The sequence below is a fragment of the Octodon degus genome, unplaced genomic scaffold (assembly GCF_000260255.1).
Source record: "Octodon degus isolate 3935 unplaced genomic scaffold, OctDeg1.0 scaffold00006, whole genome shotgun sequence".
In the NCBI taxonomy this organism is placed as follows: Eukaryota; Metazoa; Chordata; class Mammalia; order Rodentia; family Octodontidae; genus Octodon; species Octodon degus.
In genome coordinates, this window is record NW_004524582.1 from 32,185,390 (window position 1) to 32,208,478 (window position 23,089).

The window sequence follows — 23,089 nt, forward strand, 5'->3', positions numbered from 1 at the left end:
GGTCCCGTGCCAGGCGTTCGCAGGAGCGAGGCCTGCTGGGACTTGTAGTCGCTCAGCCAATAAGGGCTTGTGGGCGGAGCGGAAGCCAGCGGGTGACTTCCCGGACCTGTCCTGTTCTTGCGAGATCAGGGTTGAGTGGGCTGCTTGCGCAGTTATCGCGAGATGAGGGTCTGTTCCGCGGCACGCGTTAGCCTAGTAGTCCCGCCAGGGTCTCCGCGTCTAAGCTTGCAGGCCTAGAAGGCGGCGGTGTCCCGGTCGCTCGCGCGTGCGCCATGGGCAAGGCCAGGACGGCCGGGTCTCGGAGGCAGGCCTGCAGGGCGCTGGCGAAGGCCAACCCTAACCCTTTCGAGGTGAAAGTCAACAGGCAGAAGTTCCAGATCTTGGGGAGGAAGACGCGCCACGACGTGGGTCTGCCCGGCGTGTCACGCGCGCGGGCCATCAGGAAGGTGAGGGGCGCCGCCAACACGTGGGTCCCCAGAGGCTGGCCGCGGGGCCTCGAGGCAGCCGCGTCCTTCGCGGTCCGCCGTTTCCCCGTCTGTAAGGTGGAGACCACGACAGTCTGCCCGGGCTGGTTCTGTCTCCTCGCTCCGCCGTGCCCGGGCGGGGTGACCTTCCGCTGGGACACTGCAGCGCCGGGGACGTTGTCTGGGAGCGTGGTTTTGGCGATGCTCGGCCTCTGGACGAGTTAATCCCTGCTGAGCTGCCTGGGCGACCGGGCAACTCCTAACTGTTCTTGAGGCTTTGCCAGTTGGGGAACCGTGGGTAGAGGCTTTGTGGGCTGCTCCATGGAGCTTGGGAGGATGGCCCTGCCCCGAGGCGGGTGACCTTGCCGCTCGGGGACCGAAATGCTCCCCTCGGTGGAAAGTCTCATAGCTTCCATCTTTCCTGTGTTTATGGCCCCCGGACAGAATTTTCTGTACCTGCCCTTCAAATTCAGTTCAACAAGTGGCAGCTTCCAAGACATGGTCCTGGGGCGGGGGCACGAGTTTGAGACAGGGTCTGGCTGTGTTGTGCGTGCGGGCCTTGCACTTAGCCTAGACTGGCCTCAGACTCTGCTATCCTGCTTCAGCCTCTAGTGCTGGGACTACAGGTGTGTGCCACCACAGCCCGCCCTTGGACTTTTTTGAGACAGTATTTATTGGTACTTTTAGGAAGATACATTAGTAAGTTGGTGAAGAAATTAAGGCGCAGAGTAGAGTGCACTTGGTGGTGCACGCTTGTAATGCCCCCACTCAGACGCAGGATGGGGAGTTTAAGGCCAGCCTGGGTTAGTGAGACCTTTTCTCTTAACTAAAGTACAGAAAGAAGAAATACACTTCTCAGCTGGTAAGCCACACAGCTGATAGAAGGCTGGGGCTTGTGTTTCAGGTGCAGTATCTACGAAGCCTTTAGACTTTCCTGAGTGTGACCGGGTCTTGCTGTGCTGCCCCAGGCCGTGCTCTAGTGGTCGTTCTCGTGCACCCTCCCAAGTGCCGGTGGTACAGGTCTGTGCACACTGAGCACATGCAGCTAACTTCTTTTCCAGCTGCTGAGGAGGCAGAGGGAAACAGCCTTAGCCCTTGCCTTCACGCGTGTACAGTGTGAGCTGAGCATGCAGGTGTGTGCCTGTCAGCCCAGCACTCGCGAGGCTGAGGCAGGAGGATCACTGCAAGTTTGAGGCCAGCCCAGACTACATAGTGAGTTCAAGCCCAGCATGAACTGTGTAGTGAGACCCTGTTTCAAACACAAAAACAAGAGTCTGCACTGTGTAGTTGGTCTCACGTTGTATAGCTCAGAAGAGCTTCACATCAAATGAACTGCCATCTCTACTGCGTGGAATGGCTGTATTATAGTAGACATCGGGTGGACTTCATGAAAGGCCACCCGTACACACTGTGGGGCGGCAGTGTTAGTGTGGCCACGGGGGAGCAGGGCAGTGTGGCCTATGAGATCCATCTGTCTTTACCTCTTTGGTGTTGGTTTTCTCATTTATACAGTGGTAATAACGTGCATTCTGCCCCTCGTGAGTGTGAGAATTAGGTAGCACATTTAGTGGGTAGTGAGCCCCCCACAAACACGATCCTCGGGCTCCTTCACTGTCTGGTCTCACCTTGTGGTCCTTGCTTTGTTTCTTGCCTCCCAGAGCTGCCACACCAGGGCGGGGCAGGGAATTGCTGCTGCTCAATAGAAAGTAAAGTATCCAAAGGAGCCCCAAGCAAAGGCTGAGTCCCATGGAAACCAGAGATCTCAGGCAGGCGGAAGTACCCCAACATGGAGGTTACAGCATTCTTCCAGGGCCGCTCGCAGGGCTCCCACGGGGGAACGAGGGCCTCCGAGCTGCCTGCGCCCTGCAGGCCTGCCACTGTGTGCTAGTCCTGGGGTGAACTGCCTGGCTGCTCTCCTTTGGTCAGTTGTGCACTGCAGTAGAGGGCGATCCCAGCGTCACCCTTTACAGTTGTGCCTCAATTCATTTGAATCTAAGGTGAATTGTAAAATTATTATTTTACAATAATTATGCCTTACAGTGGGTAAAGCATTGTGTTAAGTTTACTTTTTTTCTTTTAGTTTTTTTGAAACAGGGTCTCACTGTTGTTCAGGCTGGTCTTGGATTCACTGTGTAGGCCAGACTGGCCTTGAATTAGTAGATCCTCTTTCCTCAGCCTGCCAGTGCTGCTGGGATTACAGGGGTGCGGCCTGCTAAACATTTCTGAGATCCTACGTTACACGAGAAAGCATAACTCTGCATTTGCTGGGAGTGTCTTCCCTGGGAAGTACGTGTCCTCCAGAGGCTTCTGGAATGGGTTGTTCTCCCATTGAATCAGCTTACCGGAAACACAGTGCTGAGTTGCCCGTGCAGCTGGAGAAAGGTGTCTTTAGCTGGGCTCGTGGGCTTTTTTACTCATCCTTCCTTTCAGTCCCAACAGGTAGACTGAGGAGAAAAAAAATTACCCTGCTTTCACCAAGAGTGGGTTGATTTTTTGTCCCAGAGTTGGCCCTAGCAGAGATTTGTCACCAATGCCGGAGACTGGCTCAACTTTGACATCACAGTGTGTAACTGTGAACGTTAAAGCTTGCACTTGGTGGAAGTCACAGGGATGTTTCGTGAGATTTATTTACTGTCTGTTTTTTAGCGTACCCAGACTTTACTGAAGGAATACAGAGAAAGGGATAAGTCCAATGTATTTAAAGACAAGCGCTTTGGGGAGTACAACAGCAACATGAGCCCAGAGGAGAAGATGATGAAGAGGTTCGCTTTGGAACAGCAGGTATGGGGAGAGTTGGAGAAAGTGTGCTTTTGGCCTCTTGCTGCAGATTTTGCCGGAGGCCACACACAGGGAGAAGGTGGTCTCCCTGCTGGCCAGTCACATCTCTGGTGCTGATCACAGGCTGGGAACAGGTCTCCAGACCTGCACCTGTCCGGGGACCTTGCGTGGGCATTGCCGCTCATGCAGAATTGCCGCACCGTGTCCCACAGCTGTCACCAAAGGCACTGCCTTCCCTTCTGCCAGGTGGAGGCCCAGGGCGAGGCTAGTGCTGGGCAAAGACTCTGCTTCCCAGAGGCTTGTCTGGCTTGCTGGCTTATCTAAGACACCCTTCTGTCAGCTCTAGCCATGTCACCTCTCAGATGGGAAGCAAAGGTAACTTTAGGTAACTGGGGCTTTCTGTCTCTTCTGTCAGCGACATCATGAGAAAAAGAACATCTACAACCTGAACGAAGATGAAGAGCTGACACACTATGGCCAGTCTCTGGCTGACATCGAGAAGCACAATGATGTCGTGGGTAGTGACAGTGACACTGAAGAGCGAGGAGCCTTGTCTGGTAGGGGCGCTGGGCTCATCCTGTGGGCCAGGAAAAGTTATTGCCTGAAAGATTTACCTTCCAACGAATTCTGTGTGTCGCAGCTTTATTTTTCAGGTGTAAGGTAGGTGCGTTTAGGTGTCCTGGCACATGCCTGTAATCCCAGCATTTGGGAGGCTGAGGCAGGAAGATCACTGAGAATTCAAGGCCAGCTTAGGCTCCATAGTAAGACTGTCTCAAACCAGAGATAGATGCTTTTATGGGCTGAGGAAACACCCTAGTATCCATTTTCTTATTTAAATTTCACAGTGATCCATTTTCCTCTTGTGCTCAGAGAAGTACAGCTGTGGATGAAATTCTTACTGATTATTAGATTGCTTTTCCGCACTAAACCACGCCGCTTACTATATTTTCAAATTCTCATCTGTCACTCATGTCGATAATATTTACGTTCACGGTGTAATTCTTCTATTCTCTGTCTGCTGTGGATGCTGGCCGTTAAGCCCAGCTGGCACTGAGCTGCATCCCTAGTTCTGTGTTTTTGAAGCAGTCTTACTCAGGTGCCCAGTAGCCTTGCACTTGCGGTCTTCCTGCCTCGGCTCCTGAGTGCCTGGGGGTGTACTGCTGCAGCTCCACAGCTGGACCGTAAAGAGTGGGGTTTTTGGTTTTGTCATTTTTTGGGTTGTCTTGGTTTTGAGACATGGTCATGCTATGTAGTTCCAGCTGGCCTCAAGCTATCCTCCTGCTCTCAGCCTCCTGAGTGCTGGGATTACAGGTATGCACCACCACACTTTAGAATTGTTTACGCTCTCTGTGAGTTACTCTCACAGTGTCTCAGGTGAATAGGACAAGGTGGCGATAAGTGGCTCTGTTCCTGTCCCAGCGGAAGGATGGTTTAGAACCAGCTGGGCCCCACCCATACCTGCTGGCAGTGCTTAGAGATGACTGGCAGGGACAGGAATCAGCTGCTCTCCAACCCAGACACAAGTGCAGGGAAACAGGTGGGCTGGGCTGGTCGCCCTCCAAGACTGGTTGCCTCCTGTTTTTCTGGTGCCAGTCTTTGATGAGATGGAAAGTAGGGGCTGGACGTCTGGTCCCTTGGTCCCTGTGTCCAGTTAGTGAATAAAGGGTTTGCACTTTTTTTTTCTTTTTTGGAGACAGGGTCTCGCTGTGCAATTCAGGCTGGCCTTGAACTTACCATATAGCTTAGGCTAGTCCTGAACTCACAGCGATCGTCCTGCCTCAGCCTCCTGAGTACTGGGACTACAGGTGTGTACCACCATGCCCAGCATGGGTCTGTTCGCATTTTCTTGGAGCAGCTTATGCTGGGTTTCCCTTATGCCAGCCCTTGTGTAGGAGACTTGCTTGTTGGAAGTGGACTTCTGAGGACCTCCCATGGAGAAGTATTGGGAGGGGACTGTACAGGTGCTTCCTGCGCCGGGGCCTGGGATCATGGTGCTGTTCTGTGCTTTCACCTCCAGCTGAACTGACGGCTGCCCACTTTGGAGGTGGTGGTGGGCTCCTTCAGAAGTCTGCCCTGCAGGAAGAGGGAGACAAGCCGAAGTCACGAAAGGAGCTGATTGAAGAGCTCATTGCAAAGTCTAAGCAAGAGAAGGTTGGCAGTTGGTGTCCTTGGTGGGAATTGGCTTCACCAAAATAGGTTCCGGCGTCTTGCCGTGTACACTCTTGGGTGCACTTTATATTTCACCTGCATTCAGTGAGCATTCATCTCCTTTGGGGGTCTCTGAGTTTCATCGTGCACGCGCTTCTCCAGGTGCTTGGGGTTGTAGTGCTGGAGGCCAGCCAGAATCTGCACCTCTGCTCGTTAGCCAGATGCGCCATCTCGGAGCTCCTCACGAACGGGATGGCGGGCGTTCCCGGGCTGCCGAGACTTCCTGGCACGCGTCTGTATCGATGCCCCTGCTCTCTGCTCTTGGCGGCTGTGCTGCGGCCTGGCCTTGCTGCAGCCCGGTGATCACGGGTGCATGTGTCCTTTTGTCCAGAGGGAGAGGCAGGCTCAACGGGAGGATGCCCTTGAGCTCACGGAGAAACTGGACCAGGACTGGAAAGAAATCCAGACTCTTCTGTCACACAAAACTCCCAAGGCCGAGAGTGGAGAGGAAAGGGAGAAGCAGAAGCCCAAGGTGAGGCGGAAGCCGGTGCTGAGCTTGTATCATCACTGACTTCTCTGGGGAGCGGTGGCTGCAGCCAGGCTTCTGCTGGCTTTCCTCCTCCTAGGACAGGTTTTCAGTGAACATTTTTGTTTTATTTCATCTCGTTGTTCCCTTGAGTCAGGGTCTTGCCCTGTGGCCTGATAGGTTTTTAGGCAGCACCTTAAAGAAATAGGAAAGATAAAAGAGCCTTTGTTAACTCCAAAGACATGGGGGGGCGCAAGGTCACATGGGACAGGTGGATCCTCCGGCCTGCCCGGGACAGCGATGGCAAGCGGTGGAGTCTGAGGAGGGCGTTTAGAAACAGCTGAGGAGCTGACTGGGGTCTTCCCCGAGGGGGCGGTGGGAAAGGCGAAAGGAAACTGCACCCTGCGCCGGGTTGGACAAGAAGGGGGAGGTGGTCTCTGGGAAGATAAACCGTTGTTTTAGGGGCTTCAGCCATGTGAGATGACCACCATAGTAATTCAGCAGTTCATACTAGGGCCAGAACCTGTCATTTCCATCCTTTGGTTGTTATGGGAGGGCCCACATGTCCCTTAGGCTGCCTCCTGCTGAATGAGGCCTCATCTCGGGGGCAAGCAGGCGGACAGGATGACAGTTCACACCCACGCAGGAGCCAGCGTCAGGTGTCTCAGCTAGAACAAGAGGTTCCTCGTTAGCGAAAGCTCACATTCTAAGATGGAAGGAAGCTTGACAAAAATTTAAGAAGACATCATGCTGTGAGCACAACGTCATCATAATTAAAGGGTGCTGGAGGCAAGCAAGAGGGGCCTGTGATCTGAGTGTGTCATTCCACCATGGCCGTGGCTGGGGCAGAGTGTTGGTGTTTTTAGTTTTTTGATGTTTGTGCTCTAGGGATGTAGGAATGTGGGTGCCCTGGGAGGTGTCCCAAGTCTAGGTAGAGCCAGGGGAAGAAGCTGAGGCCAAGGCAGATGCAGCTCCAAGGTAAGTTTAGTGAAGTGGGCCTCCAGATCTGACTACAGCACATCTTGCCCTATGTGAGTATCTTTTTGTTGAGCTCTTATCTATGAAGTACATGTCAGAGGCTGTGGAAAGAGGAGTACTACCGGTGTGAGGGAAGGAGGTGGCTCATCTGTAGGGCCTCATCTGAGGCAGAAGGTGGCAGGATTGAGAGGGCTACAGGTGGAAATAGCGATGAAAGGCTCCTCTGAACGTTAGGCGGATCTGCTGCACACGGAGGAGTCATTAGGCTGGAAGCGTCTCGCGTGTGATGAGCTCACGAAGGTGATGGGGTGAGTGACGGAGGTAGACTGTCCTACAGTGACCTTTTTGCCTGTTGTGTTAGTGCGGCTGGTGCTGTGAGAGCGCGGGGACACAGAGTGCATCTGCGAACTGTGGTGTCTAGTTAACTAGTTTGGAAAAGTAGGCTACTACCTAAAGGATGGTCCCTTTTTATATCCTGAAGCACCTACTGCATTGTGACCCTGAGAGGAAGTGTGTAGGGTAAAAGGCTGGGCGGGGTGGGTGGGGTGAAGTGAGAGCTGTTGCAGCTTGTGAATGGGGAACCCTGTAGGAGCAGCGGGGTCAAGGGGCTCTAACAGGGAACCTGTGGTGCTTTATAGCGGGGCTGAGCTAGGTAAGCTTGTTAGGAACCCAGAGACAAGAAATTAGCTAGACCAAGGAAAGGAGAACTTGGTTGTGGTGGGTACCTGCAGATCACAAAGGACGGCTTTGCGATCCAGCGATCGATCAGCAGTGAGCAGCGAGTATTGGGGTGGGGTGAATCTCAGATATTTGAGCTTTGGTGAGGGCCAGAGCCTGTCACAGCCCAGGCTGGTGTGTCTACCACACCTGGCTAGCAGCGCAGGCAGCTCTGGTGCCTGGCTCTGACCTAACGTTCAGTTGGAATAGAGTAAACTCGAGGCGCCTTCCGTGTCTGCCTCGGGTGAATGAAATCAATTTTTGAGGATAGAAGTGCTTGCCGGGCAGCACACAGGCACCCTCTACCCTTGCCATGACACACGTGTGTCATGTATTTCCCACCATAGGATCGTCTCCTGTTGCATCTGCCCTAGTAGCTCAGTGCTGGGCTTGTGCTCCGGTCACCGCTGCGCGCCTTGGTATGTCCTTGTGAGTCGCCATGGACCTGCTGCTCTGTTAGCAGATTTCCCAGGCTCTACACTTAATAGCACCACCATCAGTGTCCTTGTTAAAGTAGGCATACTTGGAGAGCTTTTGGTGAGCAGAAGAGTCCAGGTGACTCCCATGTGGGCTGACCCTCAGCCCCAAGGCTGCCTGGGCCGCCACTGCCAGAAAGGAAGCCCTGGGTGCTGGGCTCAGCCGCAGCTGGAGGCTGCCCACATCAGGGTGTTGTTACCAGCCTGCCTTCTCCGCCCCGTAGCCTGACGCATACGATGTGATGGTGCGTGAGCTTGGCTTCGAGATGAAGGCACAGCCCTCGAACAGGATGAAGACAGAAGCAGAACTGGCAAGGGAGGAGCAGGAGCGGCTCAGGAAGCTGGAGGTATGGGGGCCGCCGAGCAGGGCGGGGCTGGCAGTGGCCATGCGGCGCTGCAGAGCATTTTCGCCACCGGGTTTAGCAGCTCACACGGCTAAACAAGGGAGCGGTGCCCTGGGCAGCACTCAGGTGCCTGTGTGCTGGGCTGAGGCGTAGGAGAAAGCGGCTGGACGCCCGGCCGGGAGGGGACACAGCCCCCGCCCTGTGCGCTGTGCGCCCATGTGACTTCCTTCTCCCTCTGGCTCAGGCTGAAAGACTGCGAAGGATGCTTGGAAAGGATGAAGGAGCAAAGAAACCAAAACACATGTCAGCAGATGACCTGAGTGACGGCTTCATTCTGGACAAAGATGACAGGCGTTTGCTTTCTTACAAAGTAAGATGTGTGCTCTCATTTTCTAATTCAGAAGCATTTTGAGATACTTAAGTTCGGCAGAGAAGGAAATTGATGTCTTTTAAAGCACTTGGAAGTGTTCCCTGTGTTTATTAGAGGCCTTCTTAGGGAAGACCACCACACTAGTCACAGATCGTAAACCACAGGCCTGCCTCCAGTTGCCCGCTTCTCACTATATCAACTGCATTTTAATCCCATGGTTTATAACCAGGCATGGGGTGCACCCCTGTAATCCCAGCACGCAGGAGGCTGAGGCAGGATTGCTGCCTGTTTAAGGCCAGCCTGGGCTACACAGACTGTTTCAGAAGACCAAAAGAAAGCATCTGTCTCATGATTTATAACTAACTACATGACCTCGGCGTAGCACTGAGAGCGAGCTTAGGGGCAGAGTTCTGCATTCTTACATAGCGCAGTTGAGTTTCCACAGCTGGTGCAGGTCTCTCTCCCAACTCCATTTAGAGTAGAGGAGTCACGCCTTGGTGAAGAACAGACTGGCCTGGTATTTTGAGCAGAATAGGGTCCAAGACAGGAAACACAGTACTGACAAAAGTACTGGTTTACCTGAAGAGGACAGTCTGCAAATCAGGGTACCACTGTTGTCCTCTGTTCCTGTCCCTAAACCAGCAACAGAAAGCTGCAGGCTTTCACACCAGCTAGAACCCGGGGCCACCCAACACCCTCCAGTCTTAGACCTGTGCAGCCCACTGCCAGGGCTTTACCCAGAGGGTCCTGTGTTTTTATGATTTTTTTCTATTATAATAATGTACTTGAGGCTGGGCAACTTTTTTTAAAAAGAGGTTTATGTAACCCACAGCTCAGGAAGGTTGAGAGGGCAGTGCCAGCTTCTGCTCCACTCTGGCAAGGGCCCTACGAAAAACGGCACCATGCTGCAGGGCCGGTGGGTGCAGGAGAGTGATCGTGTAGCCGCAGGCATCGGAGGGGCTGCGCTTGCTGCTCTTACGACTGCTGTCCTGACACACCAAGGGGCCAGAGAGCCACCTAACACCATCTCAGCCCCAGACAGTGCCCTTCTGAGCTGAGGACCTGCCCCAGGCCTCACTCCCCTCAGGGTGTCGTACTGAGGACTAGGCCTCCAGCAGTGTGCTCCTGTGACACAAACCACCCCCAAGCCGCGAGCCTGACGGGGGGGAGGGGGGGCACTCAGCACATCTGCCAGCTCTGCCTGGGCCGTGACATGCTGTGACACTATGTCTCCGTTCCCTTCCTAGGATGGAAAGATGAACATCGAGGAAGATACTGGGCAAGAGCAAAGCAAGGAAACGGAGAGCCAGGAGAAGGAGGAAGAAGAGGGGGATGAAGATGAGGAGGCGGAGGGTGGAGAGGAGAGTAGCGAGGGAGGGGGCAGAGTGGGTAGCAGCGACACAGACAGCCACTCTGACCTGGACTCAAGCATGGGGAGCGGGGAGGATGATGAGCCAGCGCAGCAGCCGCAGCAGCAGCAGGCCCCTGGCAGGAGACCCAAGGGTGACGACCAGAGAGCTTGCAAAGCTGCTGGCCGTGAACTGCCCTACACCTTCACAGGTAGGCAGCTGGGGGGGCGGGTGTTGTGTTTGGGGGTGACCTCCCTCTGGGACCTGGCCACAGCATGGACCTTTGTTCGCTCCCTCCCCTCAGGGCTGCCTCTGTGGGGTGGGGACCAAGTGCCCTGGAAGGGTGGCACATTGGTGTTGGCCACATCTTTGCTGAATAGACAGGTGCTGTTGTCCTTCTTGTGGAGCCTGCAGGCTCGGTGGTCGCCTTGGTCACGTGGCCAGGATGGACACATGAGTTGGGTGCTCCCTATGGCGGGAGTCCACACTCTGGTGGTCCTGGAGATTCAAGGGTCATTCACAGGGTGGCTTCTTGTGCTGGCTCCTGTTGGGCCATGTGTACAGAGGACAGCACCTCTGTGGTGTCTTGTGCTCGAGGAAACCTCCCTGCCCAGCATGAGGCCCAGATCAGCCTGCAGCTCCGGAGGGGACAGTGAGTGGGCAGACCAGCCTCCACGTGGGGGTCTTTGGTGACTAGGCATCTTGCTAGGTGACACTGTTACTCGCAGAGCTCTTCACCTCGTCTGGGGCACCAGGGCCCTAAACCATTACTGTCCCAAGATGCTGGTGACCAGCCAGCAGGCTGCACCTGAGGAAAGGCAGGGTCACACCTTGGCGCTGTCCTTGGTACGCAGTCTCTCCAGCTGCCCAGCGAGGTCAGGCGCGTACTTCGCCGGATGGTCGCGGCCCCACAGTAAGATGCAAGCCGCTGGCCAGCCGCTCCTGGTGAACACCGTCTCCTGGGTTTCTCACAGCACCTGAGTCCTATGAGGAGCTGAGGTCATGGCTGGTGGGAAGATCAGTGGACGAACAGCTCTTGGTGGTGGAGAGAATTCAGAAGTGCAGCCATCCAAGTCTTGCTGTGGGGAACAAAGCGAAACTAGAAGTACGCTGGGCTGATGTGTACCTTCGCACCTCCAGGGCAGCCTGTCACCCCCATGTCACGCGTGAGACGGCTGAGGCTCCCCCAGCTCTCGAGGGTCGGGACTGCCGGGGTAAAGGGGGGCCGGCCACACGCACATGCGTTCGTGCCGTGAGTGCATGGTGCCGCAGCGTTCGCGTTTGGTTGAATCGGATCAGTCTTCTGTTGTGAGGGGCACATGCTTGCCTCGAGTTCACTTTCTCTCTGCGTCCCTGTGCAGGGCAAGACCTGGCAGCATCTGCCTGCATTCTGTGTGGACGCTTGGGTCAGGCTCTGGGGCTTGGGCTGGGCAAGGTGTCGCCCGAGTTGCCTGCCCATAGCTTTCCCCTGAGCTGTCCTTCATTCTGTCCCTGTAGAAGCTGTTTGGCTTCCTTTTGGAATATGTTGGAGATTTGGCCACAAGAGATCCACCGGACCTGGAAGTAATTGATAAGTTGGTCGTGTAAGTAAAACTGTTCTACTGGGGGGTGGGACTAGAACTCGTCCTATTTAGAGTCAAACAGAAAGGTTCTGGGGTCACCAAGCCTCACAAGAGTGTCCTGGTACAACACATGCTGCCCTGTCATCGCAGAAATATGGGGCTTCACTGTGCAGTTCAGGCTGACCTCAGCCTCCTTGGCGCTGGGATTGCAGGTGTGTGCCCCCATACCCAGCTCAGGACTGACTTCTGGTCATGAGCGGTTTAACTGGAAAACAGTTGAGCCTTTCAGATGTCTCGATAGCCTTGGTGGCATGCTCCTGTTTTCCCTGTCCGTGGAGTGTCAAGGCCCGGGCAGGCTGCAGTATATGGGATGCACATGGGTAGCCTGTCCTGCTGCTGTTCTGTGACCCAGGCCTCAGAGACCTGGGCCTTGGTATTGGGCCGCCCGACCAACTCTTACAGAGGCAGCCTGGCAGGTGCTCAGGACGGCATGGTGGCTCCCGGCTCCCTCTTCTGTTGGCTGGAATGCTTCAGGTGCTTCGGGTGCATTCGGCTCTGGAGGCCCCTGCTGCCCTGGGCAGGAAGAGCTGCAGGCCCCGGTTAGGTCCCAGTGCTGGAAGAAGAGCAGCCAGAGCTCGGCCTCCGGGCTCTCCACGCAGGCGGCAGTGTTCGGCACTCCTGTCTGGAGTCATGCTGTGCTGACTGTCTGCTCAACAGGCAGCTGTATAGCCTCTGCCAGATGTTTCCTGAGTCCGCAAGCAGCTCCATACGGTTTGTTCTCCGAGATGCCATGCATGAAATGGAGGAGATGATCGAGACCAGGGGTCGGGCTCCGTTTCCTGGATTAGATGTGGTAAGCCAAGGCGGGGCTCCGTGAGTCACTGCCTGCAGCTGCCTGGAATCGAGCTCCAGTGGGGTCACAGGGCTGGCGGTGGGGCAGTGCCCAGGACCCGCTCCTAAGATGCCCAGGCTCTGCCCTCCTGGCTGGTTCAGGGCTGTGTTTGGCTGTCCGTAGCCCCTCTCCTCCACATTTACACCTCACCCCATATTCCCGTCCCTGGCACGCCTGCGGCCATGCCCACTGGCACAGGCTCTGGACCCCTCCACCACACATCCGTGCCTCTCCTCAGTGCCCTGGCACTGCTTTCTCCCCATTCCTAACCCCACAGCCTTGCCAGGCTCATCGCAATCTCCGCCCGTGTGCAGAGAGCGTAGGGGCTCGGTGGCCTTTGTCCCGGTGTGTGAAGCTGCCCATCTCTCCATGCGTGCAAGGGAAGTTGCTTTCTGTGCACGTGCCCTTTGCAGATTCTGTTAGCTCACCCATCTTAGTGGCAGATTCTGTGGCCAGAGACCATCGTGTCACTGTCCACTGAGCCGCACATGCTCTCCCCAGCTTGTCGGTCAGCTCTGCACAGTGATTTTGCTGCCACTCATCTCATAATATAAGTGAACTACTGAAATGCCATTGTCTGTAGGATAGGAGGGAGACAGTTTGGCCACTGGCAGTTCATGGGGCAGAACAAGTCTTCCATTCTCCCCTGGAAGTCATGTTCAAGATGCCCAGCTGTGCCTGGCCTCACCGCAGTGCACGCATAGCTCCATCCTCACTCAGGGCTGCCACCCAGGTTACCAGGTTGACGCCAACGAACGGTGCAGGAACACTGGAAAGAACGTGTCTTGCTCTTGTGGAAAGTTGAGCTGCCTTTTGCTAAGGCTCTGTGCACATTTCTCAATAATATGTCTGGAAAGCTTTGGTGAAAGTGAAAATGTTGAGTGGCGTGTGTTGGGCTGTCGTCTGCAGGCTGGCTTTGCAGGGCATCTTCTCTGGCCCTTGTGGCGGCCCCATGAGCTGTGGGCTTCGCGTCCCATCACCGGGTGTGGGGCAGGGCTCGGCACTTACCTGGGCGCAGCTCTGCTGGGTGCTGGGATGTGCCCTGGCCCACATGGGGAGGTGGGTAGCATGCATGCCAGGGTCCCAGGGGCTGCCTCCTGCAGCAAGGACATGGGTTCCCATGCAGCTGTGAGTCTAGTCTGAACAGCAGAGGCATAGACAGCACTGGGCAGCCAATGGCAAGTAGCTCTTCCCGTGCATGATCAGGATCTGGCTGTGTGGGAGGAGTGGGTGCCCAGAGGGGGACAGGGTGAGGGATGTGCCACCGAAGCCACCCCTGCCCCTGGGTCCACCTTTAAAGGGCTTGTTGAGACAGCATTTGGCGTTCTGTAATCTGTGATACCTTTTTTCCAGCTCATTTATTTGAAAATTGCCGGGCTGTTGTTTCCAACCTCCGACTTCTGGCACCCTGTTGTGACCCCAGCCCTGGTGTGCATGAGCCAGATCCTCACCAAGGTGGGTCTGCTCCTCCACGTTGGGCCTGCCGGCCCACCTGGGATCCAGGCCCTCCCGGGGCACTCTACCCCAGCAGCTTGCATCTGGGTTAGCAGTCAAGGGTAGGAGCCTGGAAGTTGACATTTCCTGCCGTGGCAGAGCTAGGCTTTCATTCTGAGGGTGTAGATGTTTCCCTTGTGGATTTGGTGTGTGGCCAACGTAGTAACTGCACCCTGCGTGTGGCAGCAGTTCACGGTGTGCCACCCCTGCACAGGCACTGGGTTTTCTGTTCACAGTGCCTGCTTGGCCTGGGGAACCAGGTGCTAGTCACTGTCCCCTGTGGGTTCTTCGCAGTGCCCCGTGCTGTCCCTGCAGGACGTGGTGAAAGGCCTGTTCGTGTGTGGCCTCTTCCTGGACTATGTGTCTCTGTCTCGGAGGTTCGTCCCTGAGCTCATGAACTTCCTTGTTGGGATTCTTTACATCGCAGCTCCAAACAAGCAAAGCCTCAGTGAGTGGATTTCTGGGAGCTTTTTGGAAATATACTTCAGGGTGTTTTAAAAGCAGTTCATGTATATTTATTGTCAAAAATCTGACATATAGGAGAAGACAGACAAAGCTCTGAATTCCTGCCCTGTGGGGTGGGGTGGCCTGTGTTTTCCCTGGGGGCACGTGTCTCTGTCTGTCTGTCTGTCTGTCTGTCTGTCTCTCTCTCTCTCTCTCTCTCTCTCTCACACACACACCCCTGTTCAGATCGGCTCCCTGGCCTTCTGTGCCTAGTCTGGTAGTGGCCACGTGTAGTGGCCTGGGGTGCCCTGTGGGGTGTTCAACAGGTCTTTGGATTATACTGAAACTATATTTTGGGCTACATAAAATAATGCTGGGAGAATAAATTTTACTTTTTCCTTTTTTTGCTTTTCCTTTGTGGGGAAGATTCTTCGTATAGAAGTCATGGCCGTGTTGCCCTGAAAAAACAACAGATTTGTTTTTTATATTCTGGGGTGATTATTTTGGTTTTGTTTTGATTTTTGGCTTATTTTGCTTGTTGGTATCGGAAATTGAACTTTAGACCTTGTGCTTGCCAGGCAAGTGCAGTGCCACTGAGTTGTATCCCAGTTTGTGCCGGTGAGACGGTCTCACTGGGTAGCCCAGGCTGGCCTCGGACTCACTGTGACCCTTCTACCTCCGCCTCCCAAGTGCTGATTGCAGGTGGAACCACCACCCAGCTTAAGCTTTTGTGTTTCAATGCGGCATATCACGGTGTTGCTCAGGCTGGCCTGGGACCAGCCCAGCACGGAGCTGCAGGCACCTCCATGGGAATCATTGAACACTGTTGGAAGGTGGCTGCTCGGCAGGGCCTCCTCGTAGTGCACCAGTCTGCCATCCGCCTGGCTGGCCTTCCACAGTGTGACTTCATGCATGTAGCACTCACCTCCTGTGTGGGGCCCAGACAGACCCCGCGGGGCAGCAGGAAGGTGGGCACGCATGTGGAGAGTGAGCTGCAGCAGGAAGTGCTAGTGCAGGCTGCACCAGGCAGGAGCAGTCACCGTGGCCTGCGGGGCCTGGAACAAGGCGGCCTCTGTCCACACCTGCCAGCCACCTCCTGTCAAGCCAAGCCTGGCCTCTCTCCCCCACAGGCTGTCCCTGGGCCTGTGGTCCTTCTGGGGGACAATTGTGCCTCCTGCACGTTGCCCAGGTCTTTACCATCACCTCTGCTCAGCTGCCCCGTGCACAGTACTGTGACGCTGCTCTACTGCTTTCTCTGCGTCTTCACTCCTGGCCACTTGGTGTGCTCCTCGGGCAGTGTGCTGCCTCTGTCCCCACAGGGCAGTGCAGTGGGCTGTGGTGCGGCCTGAGCCCCAGAGCCACGTGTGGTATGCTGCACCACTGCCAGAGGTCCACCCAAGGCCGCCAAGGCTCTGCACCTGACCTGGCACCTGGTGGAGGGAGAGATTTTATACCCTGGGCTCTGGGGAGGTGTTCACAAGCCAGTAACACCTCTGTCCTCTCTGTCCTGTTGCACTTGGAATTCAGGTTCCACTCTGGTGCACCCTTTCAGAGCACTTGGGAAGAACTCTGAATTGCTGTTGGTCTCTGACAAAGACGATGTGGCCACATGGCAGAGGGGAAGCCTCCCGTTACGGTGGGCGAGCCAGCGAAGTGTCCCCAGCACGGCTGAGGCCAACCACATGAGGTATGTGCGGACCACACCCTAGAAACTGGACAACACCCCAGAAATCTGTTTACTGCCAGGAGCTGTATGGTTTTTCTCGTTTCCCCACGTGACCATTTGGTTCTGTCAGATTGAGAAGTTTTGCAGGGCATCTTGGTGGTTTTTTTTTTGGTGGTACCAGGGATGAAACTCAGGCCCTTGTACTTGCCAGGCAAGCACTCATTCCACGGAGCCATCTCCCCAGCCCCAGGGCATCTTGATGTTACGGGAAGGCTTGTCCCAGAATTGTACGTTTTTTCCAGCTGGGCAAGGTGGCAAAGCCATAACCCCAGCACTCCAAGATTCAAGTTCAAGCCTGACTGGATAACTGATTGAGCAGGAACCTGTCTTAAAATAAATGATTTTGTTTGTTTGTTTATTAAAAAGTGTTGGGCATAAAGTCAGTTAAGGCCCTAGATTGTCTTTGGCGGGTCGTAACATGGGAGCTGAGCTGAGCTGTCCTCTTCACGCTGCTGGCGGGCACGTGCCTGCTGCCTCGCTGCTCAGTCTCGGGGCCTGCCGGGATTCTTAGCGCCGTGGTCAGGCACTTCTGCCAGCTGCCCCTGCCTACCTCCCTGCAGACTGTCCTGCCTGGCTGCGGCGCTGGCACTGCTGCGACGCTGCGTGGTCACGTACGGTGCGCTGCCGTCCTTCCACACCATCGTCAGGCCCCTCCAGGCACTCCTGAAGGAGCAGCAGGCAGAGCGCAGCCACCCCCCCGAGCTGCAGGTGAGGCCTGTGCTTCAGGGTGCCTGCCCCGCGTTGTGTCAGAAGCCTCAGCGCCACAGCCACCTGTGCTCTGCCCTTTCCTGCACGTCCCTGCCTCTCAGGTCCTCCCACGCAGCCTGGACCCCTAGGGTCAGGAGAATTGATGTCCCTTCTGGGCCTTGTGCCCTGCAGTGGCAAGCAGCATCTTGCTCCACAACAGCCCAAGTGCACCCGTGGCATCCAGCTTTGGGCCTGGCCGCCTTGTGTTTGTCCACCTCCTGCAGCTCCGCTGCGCCCCTCCTCTGTGCCCCCTCCCTGCGCCACCCCTGCTGACAGCAGCTCCCTCAAGTCCAGGGCAGGCTGTGCTGCTGTCCGGGTGGAGCAGCACACCCTGTGTGTCCACACCCTCGAGCATGGTTGTGGCTGGTCCCTCCTGTGTGAAGCGTGGACTGGCTCTCTGGCCCTGTGGGGTCAGAGCTAGGGTGAGATAAGGCTCATAGCTTCTGGGCACTTGGGTGACACCCAGGTAGGCCGAGGGTATCAGTGAGGCAGGCACAGACCAACCCTAGCCTGGGTTCTGGGGCACCTGTGCAAGAGACAGCAAGCCCCGCACTGCAGAGGACTTCTAGGACTTCCCACAAACCCAGGTGGCCTTCAGACCGGAGACCTTGGGGAAAGCAGCTTAGCGGCCTGGTACTGTCAGGAGACACGAGGCCCAGCCGCTCGCATCTGTCCTGCCGCCCCGGCCATGCCCTGTATGGGGGGAGGGGTGCAGTGGGCGCAGCCACCTGAGTGGGGCAGCTGCGTCAGTGCTGCTCTGTGGCAGAAAGCTCTGGGGCCAGCCTTCCCTTGGCCCTTCTACAATGGGAATCTGACTGGTGGCGTCCTGCTTTCATCCCTCCCTGCAGGGGGGCCAGAGCGGTTGGGAGGACAAGACCGTCTCTTGAGTGATCTCCTCCTACCTACAGAAGGCAGCCTTGTCTCAGCCCATGCGGGTCATGGCGGCTGCGTGAGCGCGCCACCTGTCCACGCTGGCTGTCATGGGCCCAGGAGCACCCAAGCCAGGCCATCCCAACACCACTTCTGTTGTGCTTTCCAGGAGCTATCTCAGAGCATACTGAACGATATGGAAAACCAAAAGCAGCTCTACCGGCCACTGATCTGTGAGAAAAGCAAGCCCGTCCCCCTGAAGCTGTTCACTCCCCGGCTGGTCAAAGTGTGAGTGTCAGGTGACCTTGTGGCAGTCCCAGGGTGGCACTGCAGCCTGCAGGCCCAGGGAGAGGCCACGGGAGCAGCAGGCTCTGGCTTATAGCTGGGCCAAGCCTGCTCCACCCTGCTGACACTGCCTCCTTTCCAATTCCAGCCTCGAGTTTGGAAGGAAACAAGGCAGCACCAAGGAAGAGCAGGAGAGGAAGCGGTTGATCCACAAACACAAGCGGGAGTTTAAAGGCGCTGTCCGGGAGATCCGAAAGGACAACCAGTTCTTGGCCAGGATGCAGCTCTCTGAGATCATGGAACGGTGAGGAGGCTGTGTGTGTCGGGTGGGGGCACAGCTGGACACTCGCGGTGCCGCAGGCCAGTGCGCCACTGGCCTGTTAGCAGGTCTGCACGGGAAAAGGGCAAGAAATCTTGAAGGCCCGCATTTTTTCATTTCTTTCAGGGATGCTGAAAGAAAACGAAAAGTAAAGCAGCTCTTTAACAGCCTGGCTACACAGGAAGGTGAATGGAAGGCTTTAAAGAGGAAAAAGTTCAAAAAGTAAATAAACGTTTTGTAAATGAGGCCAGGCTGTGTTGTGTAATTAAAGCACCAAAGATGCCATGTGGGCTGTCCGTGCTTGAGCTCCTGCTCGCTGTCCCACCCAGTGAGTCAGGCGTGGGCAGCGGCCAGCTAGAGCCTGATCGCACTGTGGGGAACAGATGCCAGGGCCAGCGGGCGAGCAGCTGCCACAGGGCGGGTGTCGCACGGCACCCACCAAGTGCATAAAGGAGCAGTGCGGTCCTGGAGCAGGTCCTTTCTCCCACGGGAGGGCTCCACCTGACCTCCGCTTCCTCCGCTTCCTCTGTTCTGCCTCTTACCGTTACTTCTCTATCTTCTGCCGTCCTTCACCCTGAGGTTTCTGAGAGCTGTGCAGGCCGTGGCAGTCTGGACTCGCATTCTGTGCTTAGGCCAGTCGTGTGCAGCCTTACATCTCGGCGTGTGACAGGCTCTGGCAGCCCTGCTCCTTGGCTGACACCCTTCTGGCCATTTTAGTTGGTAAGGGTGAGCCGTGCTGTCCGCACAGCACCTTTCTGAAGCAGGTTCTGTAGGGTGAGTTCTGTCTTTTTTTTTTTGGTGGCTCAGGTTGCCGGAACAGCAGGTGGAGGTGGGGTCGCACCGCAGTGTCCTGCCCCCGGCTGCCTGTGTATAAGCAGGCGCTTAACTGCGCTAAGGGCAGGTCCCCCACAGGAGTTCTGCCACAGAGCTGCACACAGCCTGAGGTGTGGCCCCGGGCCTTGTGGCCTGTTTCCTTCCCTTTCTAATAAGGTGTGGACTGCTCACTAATGAGGCCGCTGCTGGGTAACTGGTTTGACGGGGACAGTCCTGGATGCTCCTGAGAAATCTGAGGGGCGGTGACTGACAGGTTCTGGCCTAAGTATGAACTGCTGAACCACTGTGGTGGATTGACAGGGCTGAAGCCAGAAACAGCAGCTTATCTTCCCAATGACCACTTCCCTGTCTTCTCCCCTCAGCCCTGAATTCAACTTCCTCTTATCCATCCTGCACAAAAAAAAAAAAAACCCAATCCTGGCCTTGACAGTAAGAAATTATTATTTTTTTTCTTTTTGTGGTACTGCGGATGGAACTCGTGGCCATCGCTTGCCAGGTAGGTGTTTATGCCACTGAACTATATCCCTGACCTCAGGAATTAACAGCTTTCACTTCAACTTTTTTTTTTTTTCCCCAACTTGATCTTTAAAAAAAAAAAACAAAAAACCCAACTTGGCCTTAAACATCCAGTAAAAAGTATAGCCACAAGATATATAACTCTCCCCAGTCTTCCCTAATCAGCTAGCAGGTCTCGGAAAGATCTCCCACAAAGCCACAAATAAGCAGAAGCTCTGCAGAGTTACTTGAGTCCTGATAAAAGCACTGCTGGCTGCTGAGTTTCTCTCTCGCCTCACAGATGTCTTAGCACACTTACGTGACCCTCAGCCCCGAGGGCACGACCAGTGTCAACTCCCCTTCATCTCACAATCTGCTCCTGACCTTCACGCCAAGCTTAGCTCCTCCGCTTGTAAACCCCACAGGGAGTCTTACATAATTTGGCTCTTCATAATGGAGACAAAAACTTCACCATACACAAGTGCCAGCTTTGGGCTGCAACACCGGGGCTGCCATCAAAGCGGGACCTAGGCAAGACGTGCTGAGCCTGAGCAAAATGCTACCACCAGCCCTTCTGGGCCACGTTCGAGTGTGGTGGAAGCCACTGGGCGCAAGTCTGCTCCGACCTGTGGCCCCTGCTGGGACCTGGTTCCATCTGCAAGCTCGAGGTCACTGGAAATACAGCTGCCCTGTGTGCCAGAGTGGGTAAGCCGTCCAGAAACTCGCTGCAGCCACACCCATCCAAGTCGCCCTCTTTGCTCTTGCCACTGAAGAGGACTGATAGGGCTTGAGGTCAACAGCCCCCACCAAGGATCTTTGTCAGAGCCCCGAGTCTGCACGGCATCTCAGGCAAGGCTTTTCTTGTTGACTCGGGTTGCATATAGTGTTCTTTCTGAGTTTTCAGGTCACTGTACTAGACCTACAGTCTCCATAGTGGGAGTTTGATGGCGAACCTACACAGCCCCTACAAACAGGACCTATCCCCTGCGGGCTTCAAATTCTCTTTCTTTCACTCACAATTTTTTTAGTAATACCAACATGTCCCACATCCCTTTTGCATAGGTATCTCCTCCAAAAGCTGTTCCTTCACCTCTTCCCTCCCCACGGCTCTTGTCCTCCAAACCTCATTGCAGGGCACTGCCAACCCATCTCCTCCCTTTTCCCTTGTCCACCCTGTACTCTGGGACACTTCCAGTCCCACGTGTGCCACCCACACTACCCCTGTACTAGTTTGCCTCAGGGATCCCTCAGCTTTCCCTGTGTTCCCCAATATCCAACAGCGCCTAAACACAACAGGGACTCAAACTTATAATTTGACATCTCCTCAAGAATGGTTTTCTTAGAAATGCCCACTCACCATACAATACTCCCATTCTTCCTGTACACAAACCTGATGTCTCCTATAATTTAGTTCAAGATCTCCGGGTGATCAATAATGTGGTTACACCTATTCTGACACAACATTCATAGATGATAGCTCAACAAAAACAGACATTCAAAAAAACAGGGCAAAATGAGCCGGGGAGATAGCTCAGTAGAATAAGCGCTTGCCTGGCAAGCACAAGGGCCTGAGTTCAATCCCTAGTTCCACCAAAAAAAAGGGGGGTGGGGAGATATGCCACAGTCAGTGGATCTGGAATAACAGGCGAGTGTGCTGGTGAAGGCCCCCTCCCCACTTACCCTGGAGTGCGCCGCCTTGGCCTCGGCGCTTTCCCTTAGCGCCACCTGGGCTTAGGCACTCCCAAGGGCAGGCGCTGCGGAGCGCAAACTGGCTGCAGCACAAACCCCAGAGCTAGGAAATCAGTCTTCCCGCCGGCCTTGGTCACGGTGGAATGCCACGGTTAGATCTCGGGCCCTTCCTGCCTCCCCTCTGGGTCCTTTAATCACGATGATGGCATGTCTACCATTAGCGCCCTGCCTTTTTAACGCTTTTTCAAGGTTTCTTCAATCCAGGATGGAGCCTTCGCTAATGACGAACCTCTCATCCCAGCCGGCCGCCTGCCGCGCGGCACTAGCTTCCATCTGGGCGGAACCACCTTCGCCCTCCATCTGGGCGGGAACCGCCTTGTCCTCCATCTGGGAGGAACCGCCTTCGCCCTCCATCTGGGCGGAACCGCCTTGTCCTCCATCTGGGCGGAACCGCCGTGTCCTCCCTGTCCCCAGCAGGACCCCGCCCCGCCCTTCAGCAGGACGCAAGTCTAAGAATGACAGCTAGAGGATGGCAGGCTCTGGCCGGTACAACTGCTGAACCCTTCGGGCGTCTCACGCGGCTGAAGCCTACACACAGCAGCTTCTCTTCGCAGGGACCACTTCCTCTCCCCTCAGCCCTGAATACAACTTCCGCTTACCTTCCCGCATGAAAAGAAGAAAAGCCAGGCAGCTTGCGCGGCTCCGAGCCCGTGCCAACACCTCCCCTAGCAAAGGCCGCGAAGCGCTAGCTCCCCGTCTCAGGTCAGGTCCCTGCCGTTTCCGGGGGGCCTTTGTCCCCAGTACAGGCTTCTTTGCCTTCTGCCTCTGCTGTGCAGAAAAACCTAACAGTGACAAGGCCACCTCTGCCTCCACAACTCTGCAGGAGCTAGAAGTCGCCGGAAGTAGGGCAGTGAGCACCCGGGTGACCTCTCAGGCTCCAGCCAAGACTGCCCAGAGCCACCAATGTGGCCACCCACGGCCCGCGGCTAGATCCAGAAGGTGGCCACCACATCCACGAAACAGGCTCCTGTGGCCTTGAAGCTGCACAGGCCCAGGCCGCGGACGCCAGCCCCGGTCCTACTCCTTAACTTGCCAGGCTGCTGTTACTGCCAATTCCCAAGTCCCTCGTGTGGAACGCCTACCTACTGTCACGGGGAAGGAGACCGGGCAGGAAGCCCTGGCCGGGTCAGACTGGACACGCAGGCCCTGGCTGTTCCATCCCTGATGTTGGCACCCATGCTCGGGACAGCTCGTGAGCGTTTAGGAGAAGCCACCGCCCTGTCTTCGGGACGGAGGAGGAAAAACCGTGGGCCGGGAAGAGCGGCTGCGGCGCGCTCGGGGCAGGTCGAGCGCGGTCTAGGGCGGCGTGAGGGCCGGGCCGGGCTGGGCGGCCGCGGCGGCGCTGGCAAGAGCACCCGCTTCGCGTCCCTGGTGCGGGCGCGCCACTCCGCCCGCAGGATTCTAGAAACAGGAAGGAAAGAGGGAGGAGCCCCAGGCCGGGCCGCAGGTCGCCGCCCGCGCGCCGCTGGCTGCAGGAAGCGGCGGGCCGGGACTTCCGCGGACCGGCCCCGCCCCGCCCGGC

At 55.9% G+C, this 23,089-nt stretch overlaps 1 protein-coding gene across 1 annotated transcript; it reads left to right on the top strand.

Moving 5' to 3' along the window:
* Positions 1-81: 81 nt before the first annotated feature.
* Positions 82-18,735, top strand: Nop14 (NOP14 nucleolar protein). The gene is made up of 18 exons (XM_004624602.2): positions 82-446; positions 3,111-3,245; positions 3,658-3,799; positions 5,260-5,393; positions 5,782-5,922; positions 8,312-8,434; positions 8,676-8,801; positions 10,049-10,361; positions 11,125-11,255; positions 11,648-11,733; positions 12,430-12,565; positions 13,958-14,059; positions 14,393-14,546; positions 16,070-16,229; positions 16,829-16,976; positions 18,055-18,173; positions 18,319-18,474; positions 18,616-18,735. Exons 1-18 carry the CDS (start codon positions 273-275, stop codon positions 18,713-18,715), a joined length of 2,580 nt encoding a protein of 859 aa, XP_004624659.1. The 5' UTR covers positions 82-272; the 3' UTR covers positions 18,716-18,735.
* Positions 18,736-23,089: the final 4,354 nt, after the last annotated feature.

What these genes read in the sequence shown, in the direction of transcription:
- Nop14 (XM_004624602.2), top strand. Translation starts at nt 273, where the DNA reads ATGGGCAAGGCCAGGACGGCCGGGTCTCGGAGGCAGGCCTGCAGGGCG. An exon ending in GGAACAAAGCGAAACTAGAA is followed by an intron (nt 11,256 to 11,647) that starts GTACGCTGGGCT and finishes CTGTCCCTGTAG; the next exon opens with AAGCTGTTTGGCTTCCTTTT. An exon ending in GCTGAGGCCAACCACATGAG is followed by an intron (nt 16,230 to 16,828) that starts GTATGTGCGGAC and finishes ACCTCCCTGCAG; the next exon opens with ACTGTCCTGCCTGGCTGCGG.